The sequence below is a fragment of the Lupinus angustifolius genome, chromosome LG12 (genome assembly GCF_001865875.1).
Source record: "Lupinus angustifolius cultivar Tanjil chromosome LG12, LupAngTanjil_v1.0, whole genome shotgun sequence".
Taxonomy (NCBI): domain Eukaryota; kingdom Viridiplantae; phylum Streptophyta; class Magnoliopsida; order Fabales; family Fabaceae; genus Lupinus; species Lupinus angustifolius.
In genome coordinates, this window is record NC_032020.1 from 15,765,726 (window position 1) to 15,787,103 (window position 21,378).

The 21,378-nt window shown below is 31.1% G+C and overlaps 2 protein-coding genes across 3 annotated transcripts; both read left to right on the plus strand.

Moving 5' to 3' along the window:
* Nucleotides 12,901-17,390, plus strand: LOC109362821 (calcium-dependent protein kinase 10-like). Its single transcript, XM_019608855.1, has 7 exons — nt 12,901-13,693; nt 13,954-14,097; nt 14,194-14,346; nt 15,270-15,385; nt 15,497-15,664; nt 16,384-16,614; nt 16,796-17,390. The coding sequence occupies exons 1-7, from the start codon at nt 13,018-13,020 to the stop codon at nt 16,967-16,969; spliced, it is 1,662 nt and encodes a 553-aa protein (XP_019464400.1). The 5' UTR covers nt 12,901-13,017; the 3' UTR covers nt 16,970-17,390.
* On the plus strand, nt 18,776-21,377 carry LOC109362883 (acylpyruvase FAHD1, mitochondrial-like). 2 transcript variants are annotated; one of them, XM_019608951.1, is made up of 8 exons: nt 18,776-18,986; nt 19,075-19,240; nt 19,403-19,455; nt 20,064-20,126; nt 20,529-20,579; nt 20,703-20,820; nt 20,997-21,145; nt 21,207-21,377. In XM_019608951.1, the coding sequence occupies exons 1-7, from the start codon at nt 18,879-18,881 to the stop codon at nt 21,110-21,112; spliced, it is 675 nt and encodes a 224-aa protein (XP_019464496.1). In that variant the 5' UTR covers nt 18,776-18,878; the 3' UTR covers nt 21,113-21,145; nt 21,207-21,377. The 2 variants fall into 2 exon arrangements, with proteins under 2 accessions (XP_019464496.1, XP_019464495.1); XM_019608950.1 differs by having other exon boundaries at nt 20,997-21,377.

Consider the following 21,378-nt stretch of genomic DNA (forward strand, 5'->3'; position numbering starts at 1 on the left):
ATAAATATATTTCGATAAGATGAAATTATAAAATTTACCACTCTTAAATGTAGATAAATTAAGTAGCAATTAAGTTAGTAAAAATTGCAAAGTTCTCATTAACATCAATGCGGGTGAGTAAAGATTCAATTGGAACCAATTATAGAAAATCAGTTGACTCACCGGACTTGTGAGCTTTTGAAGGGGCCCATAACAAAAAAAACTAATTCAATATTTTCTTTGTTATACCAACAATTACAACACCAAAGTAGAATGTGAATGCATTATCTATGTTGATTGAAACATCCTCCTCCTTTTGATTTAATGAGTATTATTCCAACAATTCCACTTTTTGGATGAACAACACATTTTAACAATTAACCAATGTAACAACATAACTTCATTAACATAAAGTATAAAATAAAAGAGAATGACGAACATTTATTTATTGTATTCATTCATGGAATATATTGTATTACCATGAAATGTAGTTATTGTTAAGTCTCTTCTTTGAAAGAAAAAAGAAATACAATAATGGATAATAAAAATGGGAAATGATAATAGTGTGTAACATATAATAAATACCTTTGGTGCATTGCTTTGTCTTTTTAGAAATATCATCCTAAAATAATGTAGTGGAAAGAACAATAACTAAACATGTGTTATTCTTGCAAATTATATAATTTAGGCAACAATTTCTTTGAATGTTGTAGTTTTTGAAAAAGTAACTAACATGCAGTTTTTTTTAAAATTAATTCAAATAGGAGGTTTTAAAATGTTCTAAAAATATGTGGTTAAAAAGTAATAAAGATGATAGTTTTTGAAAACTAAGTAATAATGTGAATGAATGGAACATTGTGTATATAGTTTTTTGGTAGAAAATAGAAAATAAGGAGGGTAAAATAGGGAACTATAAATTACACCATGAATAGTTAGTTATTTTATGTTTTTGCTTTATAAGTGGTATAGATATAGATAAATGACATTATAATTATGGATTTAATATGTATACACCGATAATGTAAGTGTTTTTACACTTTCAGTAAATCTTCATCATTCATATGTTAATTATCATTGACTTTCAAACAAAATTATTACAAATCAACGGTGGATGATATGCTGACAGTGTAAAAAACTTTAAACTGTCGGTGCATAGATTTTAACCTCTATAATTATTAGCACTGTGATAGGCACTAAATGCCTTCCGACTATATATTTTTTATTTATTAAATATTTGTAATATACAGTTGAATTTATTTGATTGATATCAAGTACTTTTTTGGTGTAATGATCAATTTTTTAATTACACTTAAGAAGATTGATGATTGCAAAATAAGAAAATAATATTATATAGTTTTTTTGTAAAAATAAGAAGATAATAAGGACAAAATAGGGAATAAAAAATTACACCATTTTGTGGTGGTTATTTTATGTTTTACATTTGTTAAGTAGTATAAATAAATATGAAATTAGAAGTTATAAAGATAAAATAAAGAAACATAAAATACAATACTCTCTCGGTAGTTATTTTATGTTTATTAGTATTAGTGTAGATGAAAATGAATTAGAAAGAGTATAAAAGATAAAATAGAAAATATAAAATATTTCATGGATAATTATTTTATGTTTATTGGTATTAGTATAGATAAACATGAAATTATGAATTATAAAAAATTAAATAGGGAAACATATAATACTTCATGAGTAGTTATTTTATGTTTTCCGTTTATAAGTAGTATAAATATAAATATATATATATAGATACTATGATATAATTTCTTTTTCATATTTTGTTATTAACATGTTTTAATTTCTACTAAAAAAACTATATAATTACAGATAACAATTACAAAAATATTAATTAATGACAAGTAATAAATTATATCTAATAAAAAATTATAACATAAAAAAAACACTAAACATAATAAAAATGTTCTAATTATATAAAATGAATTATATAAAGAATGAATATTTACTAGCATAAAATAAAAATTCGAAAGATGCAGTTATAAATAGGGGACGAAGTAATGAAATCAAACTAAAATTTTGCCCCAAATAGGCCCAACATATTTCTTTATTTTTCTAATCACTTTTTACAATTTTTGTTTTGAGTCTCAATCACATATATTCTCATAGCTCTATTTCTTTTTCTTTAAGTTAATGGTTACCAGAATGAGTAGATGGAAATAATTAGATAGACAAAAATGATAGATGGAAATAATTAGATAGACAAGAATGATAGATGGAAATAAATAGACAAGAATGAATACATGAAAATAAGAAAAGATTAATTTCTTACCTAAAAATATGATGAGAAATATTTTTAGAAGTATCAAAAAAGAATTGTTCTTTTTTTTATTGCATGATTAAAGTATAGGTTTAATATATGATTCTCATATTATTAAATTTATACATAGATAGGAAAATGATAAATAATTAAAATTAGAAAACATGAACCATAATGGTAAGTAATTTTTCGAATTAAATATTGATTTTAGGTATCTTATCAGAAATTAAGGTCCTTGAGTTAAGAGAGAATAGTTTCAAGACTAATAATTAACTTTTTCCCAACTCATTTCCATTTAATTCTTTTATTTTTATGGACAACAAAATTTCTTATAAAAAACACTCATGTGAATGCTAAATTAAAATATATTATCTTTAAAGTGGTTAAATATTTCAGTGTACTCTCATTTATACAACGACATATGTCCTTTTTAATTTCACCTTTTCTAATATTTAACTTTATATTGATTATTTAATTTACATTTTGTACTATATTTGAATTAATAATGTATATCCTATTTGCATTTTATGAAATAGCCATGCAATTCCCAAAACACTGGCTAGTTACAAACGGGAATGAGAATTCATCATAGTAATTATTCATAAAGTCAATTCATTTTTTTGAATTTTAATATGTTGATATATTAGTTTTGTTTGTTTTGATCAGCAATTGTTAGTATGTTAATATTTTCTTTGGTGAGACTTCACTTTTAACCTCCTTTATCCTAACCATCAAACTATTTTATAACTCATCTTTCTATTAAAAGGTAATTTTAAGATGACTAATTGAGTTGTGTAGAGAAATTACTTAAGGCAACAAAATAAATATAGAATAATTGAAAAGGATATTTATTAGTTGAGGTTAAATGATTTTTTGTGTAATCTATATAAATGTCAAATATTATAAGTTCTTATTAAATTTACTTTATACTCATGGATTAATTGCTTCTATGTATTGCAGGAAACAAAATTCTCAATCTGATTGTTGCAACAAAGACAAAGTAATGTTGCAAGCTCAATTCATGAATGTAGAATCCTCAACAAACAACAAAGCAAAGGAGTTGCATCAAAGCATGAGTAGAAGTCTTAGTCTTGTTTGAACTGATTATACGAAAGGGAAACCTAACACCTTCATTCATAATCAATTTCTCCACAAGTTCACTCTCATGGATAGAATTGATCTAGGTGGTGATAAGGGCATGAATTGTCTTTATGATCGTAAATGAAATCAATGTAGCAGATTATTAGGCTTATCGGGTTTTGGTGTTGTGATAGTTGTTGTAATTGCAATCTTTCTATTTTTAGTAAATCAGTTGGGATTTGTTAGTTACATTAGTTAGGTTTTTTCTATAAATTGTTTTGGGGCTTTTGATTTGTAATCATGATTTGTAATCAATTAATTTCAAGATCAATAAAAAGATAGAAGTATTTTTCTCTTCTTATTCTTTAATCGTGTTCTTTTCTCCTCCTTCTTCTCCAATGAATGTTGTTTTTCTAAGATGGTATTAGAGCATCTTTGCATCTAAATTCTCTGATTCTTTTACTTTTTCCTACCTCTGTCCATATCACCTCTCCTCTTTCATAGATGGCCAGTTAGCATCGTCAACCCCATTAATGACTCTTCCAACCTTTATTATATGCACCCTAGTGAAAGCCCTGCAACGGTATTGGTAACACCTCCTCTAACAGGCGCCAATTATCACTCTTGGTCAAGAGAAATGTTGATGGCACTAAAGTATAAGAATAAACTTCAGTTAATTGATGGCACTCTTTCAAGACCCATCATTGATGATCCTGCTTATGCATCTCGGGACAGGTGCAATAGTCTTGCCCTCTCATGAATCAATCACTCTTTGGATAGATCAATATTGCAAAGTGTTCTTTGGAAGGACACAACCCTTGATGCATGGGAAGATCTAAAAGAAAGATACTATCAAGGGAATGTGTTTAGGATATGTGACCTCCAAGAAGAAATATACAACACAAAGCAAGGGAACAAATCAATCAATGAATATCATACACACCTAATGGGATTATGGCAAGAACTCAAAAAATATAGACCTATACCCTCTTGTCCTTTTCACTGTGATTCCAATCTTGCTACTTTGGTCAGAAACTATAGAGAATATGATTATATTATCATATTCCTAAGAGCCTGAATGAGCAGTATGGAGCAATGAGATCCCATATCATGTTTATGGATCCACTGCCATCTTTGAACAAAGTTTTCTCTATATTAATTCAGCAAGAAAGACAATTGAATTTGTCTGATCCATTGGAGGATCCTAAGATCCTAATTAGCAACTCTACTAAAACCTCTAACAAAGGAAGGTTCAGAGGAAGAGGATTTGGTCCTAATGGAAGTAATGGCATAGGAAGAGGGAACAACTTAATGGTTTTAGAGGTAGAGGAACTAGTTTCAAAATGTGTTCATTCGGCAACAAAAGTGGTCACAATATGGATGTTTGCTACAAGAAGCATGGCTTCCCTCCTAACTATAAATAGAAATAGCAACATCAATTTTTCCAACACCGGAAATGAGGAGCAAGATGTTAAAGACAATTTAGGAGGATTCACAGCTGAACAACACAAAACTATTTTGGCCATACTAAAGGAACCAACGGGTCTCCAAGTGACTAACCATATCACCAATGTTGAGTCCTCTAATTCAGGTAACTCTATGACTCATATAACCATGATTTGCCCTACTAATACAGAAGGTTGGGTTCTTGATACAAGAGCAATTGATCATGTTTGATTTTCCTTATCGGAATTCCAATATTTTAGAAAGATTGATCCCATACGAATTAGATTACCTAATGGGAATGAAGTAATGAGTAATATTGTTGAAACTGTAATTTTCTCTAATGATCTCTGCCTTAGCAATGTGCTATACATTCCTAAATTCAGTTTTAACCTCATATTTGTATCTAAATTAACATGTGCCCTCAATTGCAAGCTGACCTTCACCAACACCAAATGTGTGATGCAGGAGGACTCTACATTGAGGATGATTGGTGCAGTTAAGGCCATAAAGGGTCTTTACATCATTAGTTCTAAGGGCATGAATTATCATTACAATAGCTAAATTAATAATGTTAGTAATGTTAGACATAATCATGATGACATTCGGCATAAAAGAATAGGTCATCCTTCAAACATTAAGCTTGTCATATTGAATAAAAAGTTTTCCTTCATCCAGCGTAGAAATTCTAATGAGCCTTGTGATATGTGTCACTATGCAAAACAGAGAAAACTGCCTTTTCAAAACAACAACACTAATTCTGTTCATATTTTTTATCTCATACATGTTGATATTTGGGGACCTATATCCATCCCCTCTATCCTTGGGCATAAATATTCCCTAACCATTGTTGGAAAAGTAAGAAGCAAAATACAGTTTCTAGATCATCCTTAGAAGCTGAGTATCGGGCCCTTGTCATGGCTGCCTGTGAAGCTCAATGGCTCCTATTCTTATTTCGCGACCTTGACATTTCTCATCCTAAGCTTGTCAGTATATTTTGTGACAACAACTCAGTTTTGCATATAGCTGCAAACCCCGTTTTTTCATGAAAGAACCAAGCATATTGACATAGATTGTCATGTGGTTTGTGAACGGGTTTTAAACAATACCATTCATCTCCTTCTTATCTATATTTCTCTTCAACTTGCTAACATTTTTACCAAATCTCTTTCTCCCTCACCTTTCCACAACATCTTGTTCAAACTTAGCATTATCAACATTTACATGCCTAGTTTGAGGGGGTCTATTGAAGACAACAAGTTCTCAAGCCCAACGAAGAAAAAAAGAAGAAATTCAAAATTCTATTAACCGTTATTAGTTAAGTTTCCGTTTTTATCTTTTCTGTTATGGTTTCGGTTGAAACTTGTGTCTTTCTCTGTAGTTATATAGTGGCGCTTATAAGCATTGATAATTATCAAGAAAAGATCACAGCATTATTTTGGTTTACATTCTCTGTTTTTTGTTCAATAAGTGAAAGATCGTTTTTTGCATTTTTCTTCAACGCTACTTGTTGTGTTCATCCTATTTCATCATGAGTTCACAATCTTCACAAAGAGCGATACTTGTTGAGAGATACAACTATACATTCAAAAAATGATTAATTCCACATCCTGAAGAAATCCATTTGTAGTATAAAAAACACAATTGTCAAACTAGTAAAATGGTTGAGGACAGAGAGTGAAATGCAAGTCCAAGCAAACCTTACCTAAGCGACTAAAAAAGCTATTATCAACTATTTGGTTTAACAATCAGTTTAGGCCAACATAAATATAAAGTGTGGAGCTTAGCAAAATAACTTTTGTAGTTATTAACTTAGATAAATGCAATGTGCATAAAACATCTCACTTTGTAATGGAATTTTGACCCACAGCAAAGTGAAGAACCATAACTGAAATACATGGCTTACTTGAGTATGAAATTCGTCAACATGTTTATTAATTTTATAATACTTTAATGACGGACTAGATGCATGGTATTTGGTAAAGTGAATTAGATGTGTGCTAGTATAATATTTATGGTAAATGAGAGAATTATGTGTGGTATTAAGCTTGAGCTCGAAACTTTGGCCTAAATTTGTTTTATCATATATATAATTTCCACCATGATAGTATTGTGAAGTTTGATTGACTAGAGACATAATAATAGAATTTTCTCGAGACAAATGATTCTTTTTTCATCTCCACCATAGTTCCATGCATAATCTTATGTTGTTTGCACTGGCTTTAGAATTGACAAATGGATTCATTCATTAATATATAAAATAATTATTAAAAATTAATGGCTTCACATTTTTTTTCTTCCTTAGGCCCACTAATACTTCTCTAGGTTAATATAAATGTTCAAACTAAATAAGAAAAATAAGCCACAAATCCAAAAAAATGGAATTTAGAATAATATTTTACTTCAAAATGAAATTTATTGTCAGTTGTGCAACAACAATATTATTTTTAACAATTAACCTTTGATTTAAGCTGTTGTAAAAAGAAATTATTTAATCAAAAAAATAGTTTATTGATTATTTTCCTTCAACAACAAATATAGAAACGTGAAAGAGTAAATGGGCCTTATGTTAGTATGGTCATGCAGTTATAGACTGCCAGCAGTCACATAAAGTATCTAGTAAAACGGCGTCTCCTCTCTATTTAGACTGCGCTATACTATTGAACGACCCATATATATTACATAAAAATTAAAGTATAACATTAATCCATTTATTGTTTTTATTATTACGAGAATAAAATATCTCCTCATACCAGAAAATGAATTATCTTATACATCTATTAAAATTATGATATATTTACTAATTTTTTTTGTAGTTTTTAGAAATATTTTTATAAATACCATAATTTTAGGGGTTAAATGAGATAATTTATCTCCTGATTTAATTTGAGAAGATACTATAAAATATGATTATTTTAATATCGGAAATGGATTTTGAGCTGGTCTTGGGGTGTGAGTTGTGTAATAGTGTTTGCATGTTTTTCTGCGAGGAAGGGATCAACTGTCTTACTTTTCTATGTCTCATTGTGTCCCAATTCAATGGAAATTCGCCACATACTAGAAAAAAAAATTAAAAAACATATAATATAACATTTTTATGTGATTTGGTGAGATGTGATTGGTTTGGGACATGGAAACGGGATGATTTCAGGACAGAAGATCTGTTTCTTTTACCCAGCCTATCACCCAACACAATCATCGCGAAGCATGAACTTTTGGTTTCTTTTATGAGTTTTTCGCCCTAAGATATATTGGTCTCACTGGAAAACCATGCATGCCAGTGCAGCTTAAAGATATTAGATATTTTCTCTTATGGGATAAAAAGAGACTTATTCATCCATGTTTTATCGACCGAGAATAATGTATCTCCTCATACTAGAAGATAACTTATCTTCTCTAGCCAATAAAGATATGACATGTGTGCTATTTTGTTTATTTTAAAAAATATTTGTATAGAAAATGATGAAACATGACACATATCATGATTTCACTGGCAGGAGGAGATAATTTATCTCCTTATATCAGAAGATACTTCATTCTCTTATCAACCATAAGCATTTTGAAGAAGACATTGTGGTCTTAAAACACCCAAGTCACAATCTAATTAACCAATTTATGTGGATGTGGTTTCTTGAGTGTTCAAGTTTGTTATGTCAATTCCTCTCTAGTCTATACCATCCATCTACCCTATTTTCTCCAATTCTTTGTCACATAACACCAAATCATCTAAACACAAACAATGTGTTTGATATATTAAGTACTAGTTTGATAAATTGAATTATACATTAGATGATATAAGTGGAAGAATTTATGAATGATAAAACTCAAGATCTTAAGGTTTTAATTAAAGATCCAATGTTTCATTTGTTGGTGAGTCTTTACATGATATTGGAGCAATTAGTCTCTCCTGATTGTTAGTGTCACCTGGTTGCATATCTTCACATACCGACACCATATGAATTCTTCGATAAGACTCCACTACTTGTTTAGTCATATTCATATTCATACTAATAATGCCCACGTGGTTTATTGAAAACTAACCAAAATTTATAACAAGTATATTGAGAGACAAATGAGAAAGTTAGAGAGAAGAAGGGGGAAAGTACAATCTCATCATTTTAAACTAATTATTTTTATAAGAGATACCGGTGTAACATAAGCTTTAAAATAAAGAACATGTGTATCATATCATAAGGAGTGATTCAGGTAAGAATAATTGTTATCAGAAAATGAGAATGATTATCGTATATGGTTGTAAAATCATAATTTACTATTTTCACAGTTTTTATACGATATATGTTATTAGTTAAGTCACTTTATATATATATATATATATATATATATATATATATGTATATATAGATAGATGTTTTGATTTGTTTATGCACTTGATATTATTTTAATATCTGACTGATTTGAAGATTGCAATAGGTGACTCGTGAAACACACATTTGGTGGACAATATGTATAACATTGCTAGACACATTACACATTGATCCTTTCCTTAATTCCAAGCATTGACTACTGTAGTTCTAGGTGGTTCAAAGAGCTAATTATCCAAATTGGAAAAAAATAAGATTTGTAAAGAAAAACCATTGATTTTTTTTAATAGTCCACAATTCTTGATGCATTTATTTATGTTCTTATTAAATATTTCCTTATAAAATATTACGAAATTTTATTGGAGGATTTAAAGGATATATGTCGTAATGGGAGGAAAAACCAACATTTGTCTTATAAAGAAGTTACTTAGCGTGTTCTTTGTGTTAAGAGGGTGTGCTTTGTGCTTTGACTTCTAAGACAAAGAAAACAAATAGATAACAACTTAGCAACCCTTCAATGTTGACAAAAGCTTATAAAACCATTTCTCCTTTGTGTAAAAAAAGAAAAATAAGTCACCATTGTTTGCTGATAGTGACATAAGGTAACAATATTTTATCAAGTGGGTCATAGCTAACATAGTTTAATTTAGTTTTTTCTTAAAACATAATGCAACAATGTACACAAAGGAAAAATGCAACTCTATGAGTTTATGACGTTAAGTAGTTTTTAAAAAAGGTTTAATTAACTTTGTTATTAGATTTAATAATATGATTCAACATTTGTATATGTGTCGTATATATTTTAAGAGCAAATGATTTTTAAAACTTAAATAATGGGACAACCATTATTCAATTGAAAATCAGATCACTATAGCTAACTTCCTAATAAAGTTGCCAACTATACATTCATCAATTCATGATCAACTTTTTAATTTAAAGAGTTTTCTATGTTTTAATAAAAATACACTATGACATTACAAATCTTTAATATAGGTTAAAATGGAACTTAATTTCTTCCTAAGTCATATAATCAATATTCAACTAAAAATCGGATCAGGACACATAATTATTATCACGTCTAGGGTGCAAATATTCTCCATCTCCACCGACAGAAACTTCCATTTTCCAAGATTCCCGTGACTCATTGACAGAAAAAATATTTTTTTTTCACTTGGCTCTCTTAATTTTCTAATATACATCTAGTCATCTATCCCTTTAAACTTCTTATTTAAAGCTGAGATTAACAAAACCTAGCAAAGAAAAGATCCTAGTATAATGCATTATTGTTATGGTCAAATTGAAGCCAATTTCTAGAAGGATATGGGATGACGGTATAGAAATAGTAAAAACAAAATTTGAATTTGGACCAAGTCATTAATTAATTAGTAGGCAAGTGTGACTAATTTTGATGATTTTTGGACCAAGTCATTAATCAATAAACGAATTACTTCTTAACATAAGATGATTAATTGGTATAAGGAATAAAAAGTAAAAATAAATAAATATTTAATAATTTATCTCTGTTCCTTGGGCTTGATGTTAATAATTTGTTTTCATCATCGAGTTACTAGTAGGTTATGGTCTTGTGGATTATAATTACCTTATGCATATGCACCAGAGATGAATGTAATAAATTTAAACTAGGACTCTCAGTGCTGCTAGCATATGCCATGCTTGATATTTCAGAGCAAAATTCTTGGAATTTCAATGCCAACACCTACTCACATGCATGTTTTGTACGAGTATAATCTTTTTCGAGTATATTTCAGGCCCTAAAAGTAATAGTTACATGAATTATTATAATATCAAATATGACTGCTTCAACCCACCTTACTTTTAAAATAGAGAAAAAGATGTATACATTGACAGTGTACAAAGATTTATACACTATCATTGTATCATTCATCATTGATGTTTAATTATTGTTGATTTTTCAAAAAAAAAAGTAATCCAAATGAAGGTGAATGATAATGTGCATGTGTATAAATCTTTACACTGTCAGTATACAGATTTTACAATCTTTAAAATAATGTAATATTCAGTATAAATAATGAATGATAATTTTTTTATGATATTAGTATGTACATATATTTCTCTTTAATATATTTGATTGTCATATATTATTACAAAAAAAGTATACTGTTGCGGGTATTAAGTCAAAATATTCCTAACCCTCCACAATTGAACAGCTCCAACAACTAATATGTGTGAATACTCCCTACCACGGACGACTTTCTTCTCTTTAAATAAAGTAGATTAAAATAAAATGGAATATATAATATATAATTCGTACACATAGTTTGATCATACCAATTAAACCAAAAACTTTCTTCTCAAGTGTTTATATATTTTTTATGAAGGTGAGAAATAACAAATCTTAATCATATAATTATATATAGATCATTGAGTTTAAAAACTTTAAAGATTTAATATGTATATTAAGTATTTTGTACACTATTAGTCAATCATTCATAATTCATTTATCAATCATCATTGACTCTCAAACAAAAGTAATTCAAATCAATGGTGGATGATGTATTGATAGTATAAAAAACTGTATATTGTCAGTGCATATATTTTAAACTCAAACTTTAATTGGGGTGCATCAATTTTTTTGCTTAGTCTCATACTCGTTTAAATAATATAATATGTATCATCTTCTAATATTCAACTAACAATATATTCTTTTTGTGGTTCAATTTCTAAGAGAAACAATTTGCATTGAAAATTTTAATTTCTTTGCTGAAGATGAAAGATACCGTGAGTAGTAATAAATAAATCTTCTAATATCCAAGCATGAAAATTTGAAAATGTACAAGGGAGATTCATGAAACAAAGTGTTCCATTATTTAAATTTTAAAGAATAATTATTCTTACTTCAAAGTTCAAACAACTTTAATCACAGTGGAACAAGTACCATTACCAAAGAGCTCAAAAACCAAAGGTCCCCTAAAAAATAGAAAAAGTCAAAAAAAGTATCTGAAACCTTTTTCAATGCTTCACACACTATTACGAATTATAGACAAGGTATTGTTCTAATCACACAAGGCTATGATTAATGGAAGAATTAAACTGATTCCACCTAAATACAGTGTAAGAGTTGTTTAAGTTATATTTTTATATTTATATGTATATAATATTACTTATATTAAAATTATATAATATAATTAAATAGGTTGATCTGTTTGGTTTAATAGGCCTTTTGAAAAAATAATCATGCAACATAGAATAAATTAACTCGTTATTGTTATTAGTAAAAAAATACTATTGCACAATTTATAATTTTCTAATCATATATTTTATAAAAAATAATAGTTGGTACGTTTATAATTTGTGCTATTTTTAACCATGTTAAGTTAATTCATTTTTTTATTATCCAGGATATTAGTCTAGTCGTGTAAAATATAGCTAGAACATTTGAATAACAAAAATAATCAAAACTTCAATTTTTTGATTTATCTAAAAACAACCCTATTCTAAAAATATTAGTTTCTCAACCAAAGTTAAAAGGAGCATATTTGTTATCCCATAGTTTATGTCACTCTATGTAAAAAAAATACTTAATAATTAAATTTTACCTTGAAGATAATTTTTTTATCAATTATAAGTTCATGACATAAAGATGTATACTAAACTAAAAGTGATATCTGTAGTGCACAAAAATTTCATTCTTTCTTACTATTCAATAATTTATTCTCATTTATTATTTTAATTTGGACAACATTTTTTATTATTTTCAAAGACACATAAAACATTAATCAAATATTACCCAACTTCCCAAAATGAAATATATTTTTCCCAGCTCACCTTCTTCTCTCTTTCTGTCTGAGTCTCTCTGGTCTTTTCACCATTGAGTCACAACTCACAGCTTCAAAAAAAAAAACAAAATAAGAAATAAAAAACTCCATGGGTAATTGCAACGCATGCGTTAGAGGAGGCGCTGACGTGGCAGTCGCCGTAGAAGAAAACCAGTCACACTCTAACCGCGGCACCACCACCAAGAAGAAGAAAAACAAACCCAACCTCTTCTCAGAGGACCCAAAAAACTCACCGTCTCCGATCCGGGTCCTTAAAGACTTGATCCCATTATCTCACTTAACCCGAATCAGTGACAAATATGTATTGGGTCGTGAACTGGGTCGTGGCGAGTTCGGCATAACATATCTCTGCACCGACCGAGAAACCAAACAACAACTAGCGTGTAAATCAATCTCAAAACGGAAGCTTCGAACCGCAATAGATATCGAAGATGTTCGGCGTGAGGTGGCGATTATGTCAACGCTTCCAGAACATCCTAACTTGGTGAAGCTGAAAGCGACTTATGAGGATGAAGAAAACGTTCACCTTGTTATGGAGTTGTGTGAGGGTGGTGAATTATTTGATCGGATTGTGGCACGTGGACACTATAGTGAGCGTGCGGCGGCGAACGTGGCTAGAACTATTGCTGAGGTTGTTAGAATGTGTCATTCTAATGGGGTTATGCATAGAGACCTTAAGCCTGAGAATTTTCTATTTGCTAATAAGAAAGAGAATTCTGTTCTTAAAGCTATTGATTTTGGACTCTCTGTGTTCTTTAAGCCTGGTATGTTATCTGGGGTTTCTATTTTAATACAAAAGTTGGTTTTTTAATGTTTAATGAATTGTTATGCTAATTTTGTTGTTGTTGATTTTGGGTTTTCTTTGTTTTAAGCCTGGTATTTATGTGTTTCTTTTTAGATGAATTGTTTATCTAAATTTTGTTGATTTTGGTTTCTCTGTCTTGTTTAAGATTGATATACTATGTGGGTTTTTTTTTTGTTACATTCATGTGTTTGATGAGTTGTTTTTCTATGTTACTTTCAGGGGAGAGATTTGCGGAGATTGTGGGGAGTCCTTATTACATGGCACCTGAAGTTTTGAAGAGGAATTATGGGCCAGAGGTTGATATATGGAGTGCTGGGGTGATTCTTTATATCTTGCTATGTGGGGTTCCTCCATTTTGGGCAGGTATTGATTTGTTGTGTTTTGTAATTTGTAATTTGTATTTGATTTGTGGTGATTTCTTGTAAGTGAGATTTTGGGTTGGTTTGTTGTTTGTTGCAGAGAGTGAACAAGGGGTTGCTTTAGCGATTTTGAGGGGTGTGATTGACTTCAAGAGGGAACCATGGCCTCAGATATCGGAAAGTGCTAAGAGCCTTGTGCGCCAGATGTTGGAACCTGATCCTAAGAAGCGCTTGACGGCTCAGCAAGTGCTAGGTAAATCACTTACTATGAGAAGAACGGTTCTATTGTTCACCTTCTTCATCTTGCTTGTGGTTTCATGTGATCTGGGATTTAATGCAAAAGTATGCTAGAAACAGGTCCATATCTGGGCTTTGAATGAACTACTTGCCAGTTTACGGCCTTCAAGTAACCATAAATGAAATATTACCCATAAACATTGGATTCCTTTGGAATGGAATCTTTACATATATTAATTAATATGGTGCAGAAACTCATGAGCAGGAAGCCTCATAAAGAAAGGGGAGATACTTCTCACTTTTTTTAAGGTTCACTTTAGTTTTAATTTATTTGTTTTTAGTCTAAGGTGAAAAGTCTGTTTGCTAATTTATAAATTCGAATTTGCAACTTTTTTATAAACAGAAAAAATAATTTAATGGCGATTTTTTTATATAATAAGGCAACTAGGTATGGAATCGGGTATGACAGAAACTGATTCCTAAGCATGCACAGAAGCATTAATTTTTTTTGTGTAGAAATAAATACGATTGTGCTGCATTTTGGGCAATATTTGATACAAAAGGAAAACCTTAAAAGTTAAAACTATTTTTTTAGTAGTATCTATTTTAACCAAGTTAAAGGTACGCAGAGTATACGATTTAGAACCTTTAATTTGTAGACATGTTCGGGTGGCTCCTTTTTTCCTGGGCTAGCAAGCCACATAAGATGTTTATAGACAAAATTCCAATAAAACTCTCTTCTCTGCCCCAATGTATCTGTCCTTCATAAGCTGGGCTGGGTTCATATTGTATTTGCGCATCCCCAGAAACTCATTCTGAAGCCGAAAATGGTATTTGTAGTTTATTACGTCTAGAGGGGTTATAGTCTTCAAACATTATATAAAGCTACCTGCAAGTGATTCTATCTGAAATATCTACTGACCTTAATTTTGGTTACAGAACATTCCTGGCTACAAAATGCAAAGAAAGCTTCAAATGTTCCATTAGGAGATATTGTGAGGACAAGGCTTAAGCAGTTCTCTATGATGAATAGATTCAAAAAGAGAGCTCTCCGGGTTAGTATCTCTTTGGTTTATGTGTAATTGTTGACTCGAGTTCTGTAAACGATGAAGGTAAAAGGAGGTTGAAATGTTGGTGATTTGGGTTTCTTTGAATTAATGCTACAGGTAATTGCAGAACATTTATCTGTTGAAGAGGTAGAAATAATCAAAGATATGTTTACATTGATGGATACTGACAAAGATGGCAAGGTTACATATGAGGAGCTGAAGGCTGGGTTGCGGAAAGTTGGTTCACAACTGGCTGAGCCAGAGATGAAGATGCTGATGGAAGTGGTAAGCTTCAGTAAATTGTTTATACCATTTATAATGGGACTGCTTAATATGATTTCAGTTCTTTGATTATCACTAGGATTGATAGACAATATAGTGGAGCTCATTGGAATCATTTTTGTCGAGTTTATGTTGCGTGATTTCTTAGAATGGAGATTTTCTCTTTCATATTTAACCGACTGTAGCATGATTGGTATAAGCAAGAAAAATATTTCTTGATTGGTTTTGGACCTTGTGTTGTGTTACACAATAGAATGTAAGATGCCACTTTTAAACCATAGGATATATGTTATGGCATCGTTCTATCCACGTAAGCATGTAGCTGACCCCACCCAATGAGACTAAAGCTTGGTTGTTGTTGTTTTGATTATATGGTGTAAATAAATCCTAAAATATACCTATTGAAGGTAATGATGCTTGAGTTTCTTTCAATATGGATATGAAGATTGTTTCATTTTCTCATGCCCTAGCTTAACGAAAACAGTACCAGTATACTAGACATGCCTCACCTTGCTCTAAAGCTCATGCAACCTTTTGCTGTTATTGAATTATGTTGCTGCATATACCACCAATTTTCAATTGAAGGGAGCTTCATATATCTAAAAGGGAAAATAATTAAATTGCCATTACACCTAAGTCAGGCTGTTAAGTGTAGATGCACATTTGCAATAAGTTTGTGATTCAAGGATGGTTTTAACTTTTATGTTCTGTCAATTGCTTAGGCTGATGTTGATGGGAATGGAGTACTTGACTATGGAGAGTTTGTGGCCGTGACGATTCACTTGCAAAGAATGGAAAATGATGAGCATTTCCACAAAGCATTCAAGTTTTTTGATAAAGATGGGAGTGGATATATTGAGTTAGGCGAGCTAAACGAAGCACTAGCCGACGAGTCAGGACAAACCGAAGCTGATGTATTGAATGACATCATGCGTGAAGTTGACACTGACAAGGTTAAGCTTTCATGATCACAACTTATTGTTTTATTTATTTAGTTTTCCATTCCACATGTTCTTTCTTTCTTAGTTACAAAGCCATTGCAACAAAAACAAAAACAGATATGTTGCTGTTTCTTAGACTCACCCTACACATTCTTTATGAGTCGAATAATTTTCCAATTTTCTGTGTTCACAGGATGGCCGCATCAGTTATGATGAGTTTGTAGCGATGATGAAGACTGGAACTGACTGGAGAAAAGCATCTAGGCAGTATTCAAGGGAGAGATTCAAGAGTTTGAGCATAAATTTGATGAAAGACGGCTCACTTCAGCTTCATGATGAGATGAGTGGTGAAGCTATAGTTGTTTGAGTACAAAGCAATTTCTTTCACAACGCACTCACTCAGTTTCTGTTTCCTAAGCCACTTACTATTCTGACATATGTATGGGTTTTGTGGAATCTCTCCGTGTAAGAAAGCTAGTTTCGGGCAGGTTCGGGTTGGTGCTTTTCTAAGTGTATTGATTTACTACGTTGAGTTGGAGTTGGAGTTGTAGATTAGGTTTGTTAGTTGGAGTGGGTGTTAGATGCCTGAAGCATATTTTGGAGGATTCCATACTAAAAATGTCTTATAAGTTGTTAGCAAAAGTTGTGGCTGCACATGCTGCACCCTTCAAAATGTAACATTCTTTGTATATCTGTGTCATGTTTTTTTGCGTTTGGTAATTCCCTTGATAGTTGATAAATGTGATTTTTCTAACTTATCTGCAGAAAACTAGTTAGGATTTGTCTCATTGGTGACGTGAATTTCCAAGGTTTTAGTTATCTACAAGTTAAGTCTATTCAACTTTGTCTAAAAAATGTTGACATCTTAATAAATATTATAAGGATTGCTTTTATATATTGCATTACCAAGAAATTCATCAGGTATGTACCAGGTAATGTTTTAAAAATATATTGAATCTATGTTGCATCTAAGCTGATTCCGTCTGAACCTCTTAATCTCTCATCATAAGATATGAAGAAAGTACTGTCAGGATTAAGACATATAAGGATAGTTTTTATATTTTTTTAATTGAGCTCGTGACCCTCAAAACTCGGAAACAACAGAGAACACTTGTTGACGTAGTTAATTGGTAACGTTTAGGATAATAAACCAATAGCCAGTCACTTGCTTAGCGAAGTGGTTTTGATCAGCCGTCAACTTTGACATAAATATATTGCCACATACCTGTATGGATGAAAACATATTATGTCATTTAAAAAATTTAAACATTAATTATTTTGTCTATAAAATAAGATATAATTTATGATAACATATCCGTGTTACGTCAAACTTATGAAGAATTGGTCCTCCTATTCAATGAGATTATCAGATAGATACTCTAATAGACTATTTGTATACCTAACAATATTATCTACGTTAATGGTCCTCCTTTGAAAGATGTTGTTTTTGGACTATTTGTACCACTAACCACTTTCCCACTGATCTAACGTACTGGTTGGCTATTTTTTCCAGCCAAAATGGTAGTCATTAAAAATTGGAAGAATGTTGGATAAAATGACAAGTGAATTGGGTAATATTTTTCCTATAATCTCGAATCTCTCTAAAAAACAATACCAAAAATCTTAACTTATACTCTTTTTGGACTCATTTATAACCAAGTTATCCTTTAATATTTTTTTTTGGTTTTCAAATATAAGCAAATTTAAGTATCTTTGTAGTGTTCAACATATGTTTTCAAATATATGCAAATTTAAGTATCTTTATAGTTTTCAATATATCATCTAATTGAAATAATTTCTTATACATCATCTTTTTTGGCAACTAAATCTTTTATTAATCTTCGTTACCTGTAAACCAATAATTAATAAATAAAGTATCATTTTATGATATATGTTCTATTCTTGTGGGTAACAAGATTAGTAAAAGGATGATGTCAGGAATTGTCTCCTTATCCTATGGTTAATAAACTAATTCAGTCTAGGGTGCATGTTTGCTACTTCCAATAATTCTCATTGTTAGAAATTGAGCTATTGACATTTTGATCATTATAGGATCCAGTAGAGCATTACACTACAAAAATATTTCATTTTTTAAATCAACAAAAATAATTTCATAAATTAGTTAACTTTATTTATAAGAGTGAAGAATATAATATTTTTTAAAAGAGTGAAGTCCAAATGAAACAAGCCCCATTGACATTGTCGTAGCAAAATCGGATTCGTCCTAAACCGAAAAAGCAAACACAACAGAGTTTGTAGAAAGGGAGAAGAGGGAAATGGCAACGACACCGTTACAGAATCTGATTCAATTGAGCACTAAGATCGTCGCTGTTGGCAGAAACTACGCTTCTCACGCTAAAGAACTAGGCAACGCCGTTCCCAAGGTTTCTAACACTCCTTTCATTCTCTCTTCCCAACCATTCAATCACTCCAATTCGATCGATCTATTTCAATTTCAATTCGTTTTTGTAGGATCCAGTTTTGTTTCTTAAACCGACGTCGTCTTACTTGGAAAATGGTGGAACAATCAAAATTCCACACAACGAAGGTTCTCTGCATCATGAGGTGGAGCTTGCTGTTGTGATTGGGAAGAAAGCTCGTGATGTGCCTCAATCCTCTGCCATGGATTACGTTGCTGGTATATATTTATCTTAGAATGTGATAGAAGCATTAAATTTAATCTGGATTTGTTTTTTCACTTCATTCATTCAATATTTATTATCATTATTGTTGTTGTTCTTAGTGAGTTAGGTTATTTACAATTGGATAAGTAAGATAGATTTTATGTTATATATAACAGGGTATGCACTTGCACTTGATATGACTGCTAGGGACCTTCAAGCTGCTGCTAAGGTAAGTTTCCCCCTTGTCTCCATGTGTTATAGTACATTGAATTTTCGAGGGACGGAATATTAATATGTACTAAGGAGAGAGAGCAAGGAAGATTATAGGCATAATTACTACGATGAATTTAGAGGTTTATGGTTTGTACTTTGTTCGTAGACATGATTTAAGATAGAAAACTAAGATGTTGTTTGATTCATGTAGCCAACTCAGAGTGGCAAAAGGCGTGGTTGTTGTTGTTTACTTTTTTCGTGAATAATTTTGAAGGACAAGTAGGTTGTTTCTTGATCTATGAAAATTTGAAAATATTTTCCTTTGACTATGTAGCCCATTGGATAAAGTTTTTTGTGGAGGCTGCACCAAACAACAGAAAATGTTTCTCGAAAATTATTGTCACCAATCTCCAAAAGATACAGAAAATATCTTCAAAAAAATATGTAAAACAAATGGATTTTAACTTTTTGGGATGTAAGCTGGATGAAATAATTTGTGTGTCAATTTCCCTTTGCTTTTAGTATGTGTTATATTATTCTGCTAAAATGGTTTTGTATGCGTGAACCAGACCTCTTATTCTCATCATCTAATAATTGATGTGCTTTTCCTCCTTTCACCGTTAGTCTGCAGGTCTTCCATGGACTTTGGCAAAAGGCCAGGACACTTTCACACCAATTAGTTCCATTGTAAGAAATTGTATCCTATGATGCTTACTGTATGTGAAATTATTTTATAAATGCAATATTAGAGAAATGAGTTCCCCCCGGATAAGGAATCAAGAACTTCAATGATACTACAAATTTCAGCCATTGATATCCTTTAAACTAGTACCCATGATCTGGGAACATTATATTACTTGCTTGTATATTTGTAATATGAGGCTTCTGCAATTGAAGAACTTTTCCCAGCTGCCTATGCATGTTGTTGTGTTGGTCCTGCATTCAATTATGCCCATTTTTCTTCTGGTTGAAGTTTAAAATTGTTCACGAAATAAGTCGTGGCCACCCATAGACATTATTTTGCTCGTCTACTTATATTTTAAGTCATATTCTTCAAGTGTATTCATTTTTTCTCTCCACTTTGTGCAGTTGCCCAAGACTCAGGTGCCAAACCCTGATGATCTAGAATTGTGGTTAAAGGTTTGAGATAACTTATACTTCTCTCTTTATTAGTTGTATCTAATGTTTTTGTGTGTGCATTGGTTCAATGCTGCATTGGAAACCTTAAACTGATTGCAGTGAAATGGATTTACTTCGTTGTAGGTTGATGACGAAATCCGGCAGAAGGGCTCAACCAAGGACATGATCTTTAAGATTCCATTCCTAATTAGCCACATTAGTTCTGTCATAACATTGTTTGAAGGAGATGTGATACTAACTGGTACTGTGATGATATCCCATCTTCCTAATTATATCAACAACATATTCCTATTTCTACATTAAATAGCACATATTACATGATTTTATTTTTGATAAAAAAACCATGCATTACTAGACACTTTAAACCGGGAAAACTCTGTGACTCTTGCCATACTAACATAGATTAATGATGTGCAGGTACTCCCCAGGGTGTTGGTCCTGTGAAAGAAGGTCAAACAATTACCGCGGGCATCACAGGCCTTGTGGACGTAAAGTTTAATGTTGAAAAAGGAAATAAGCCTGCAAATTCTTGATATGGCCTTGTTATTGCCCAATAAGGTACTTCGATTCTGTACCCAGGGATCATTTGCAGAGGAGAAACGAGGGTGACACCATAAAAACTCCATAATTTGGAGTTTAGGAGGCATATGCCAGTAATTTATCAGTTTGTTTTCTATTTACAGTCATTGAATCGGTACTATGGATCTAACTGGAAGTGCTGTTTTAGACATTTCACATGAAAGTTGTGGTAACTTTGTATTGTGTAAAATAATGAATATGGTCACTCTATTGAATTTTA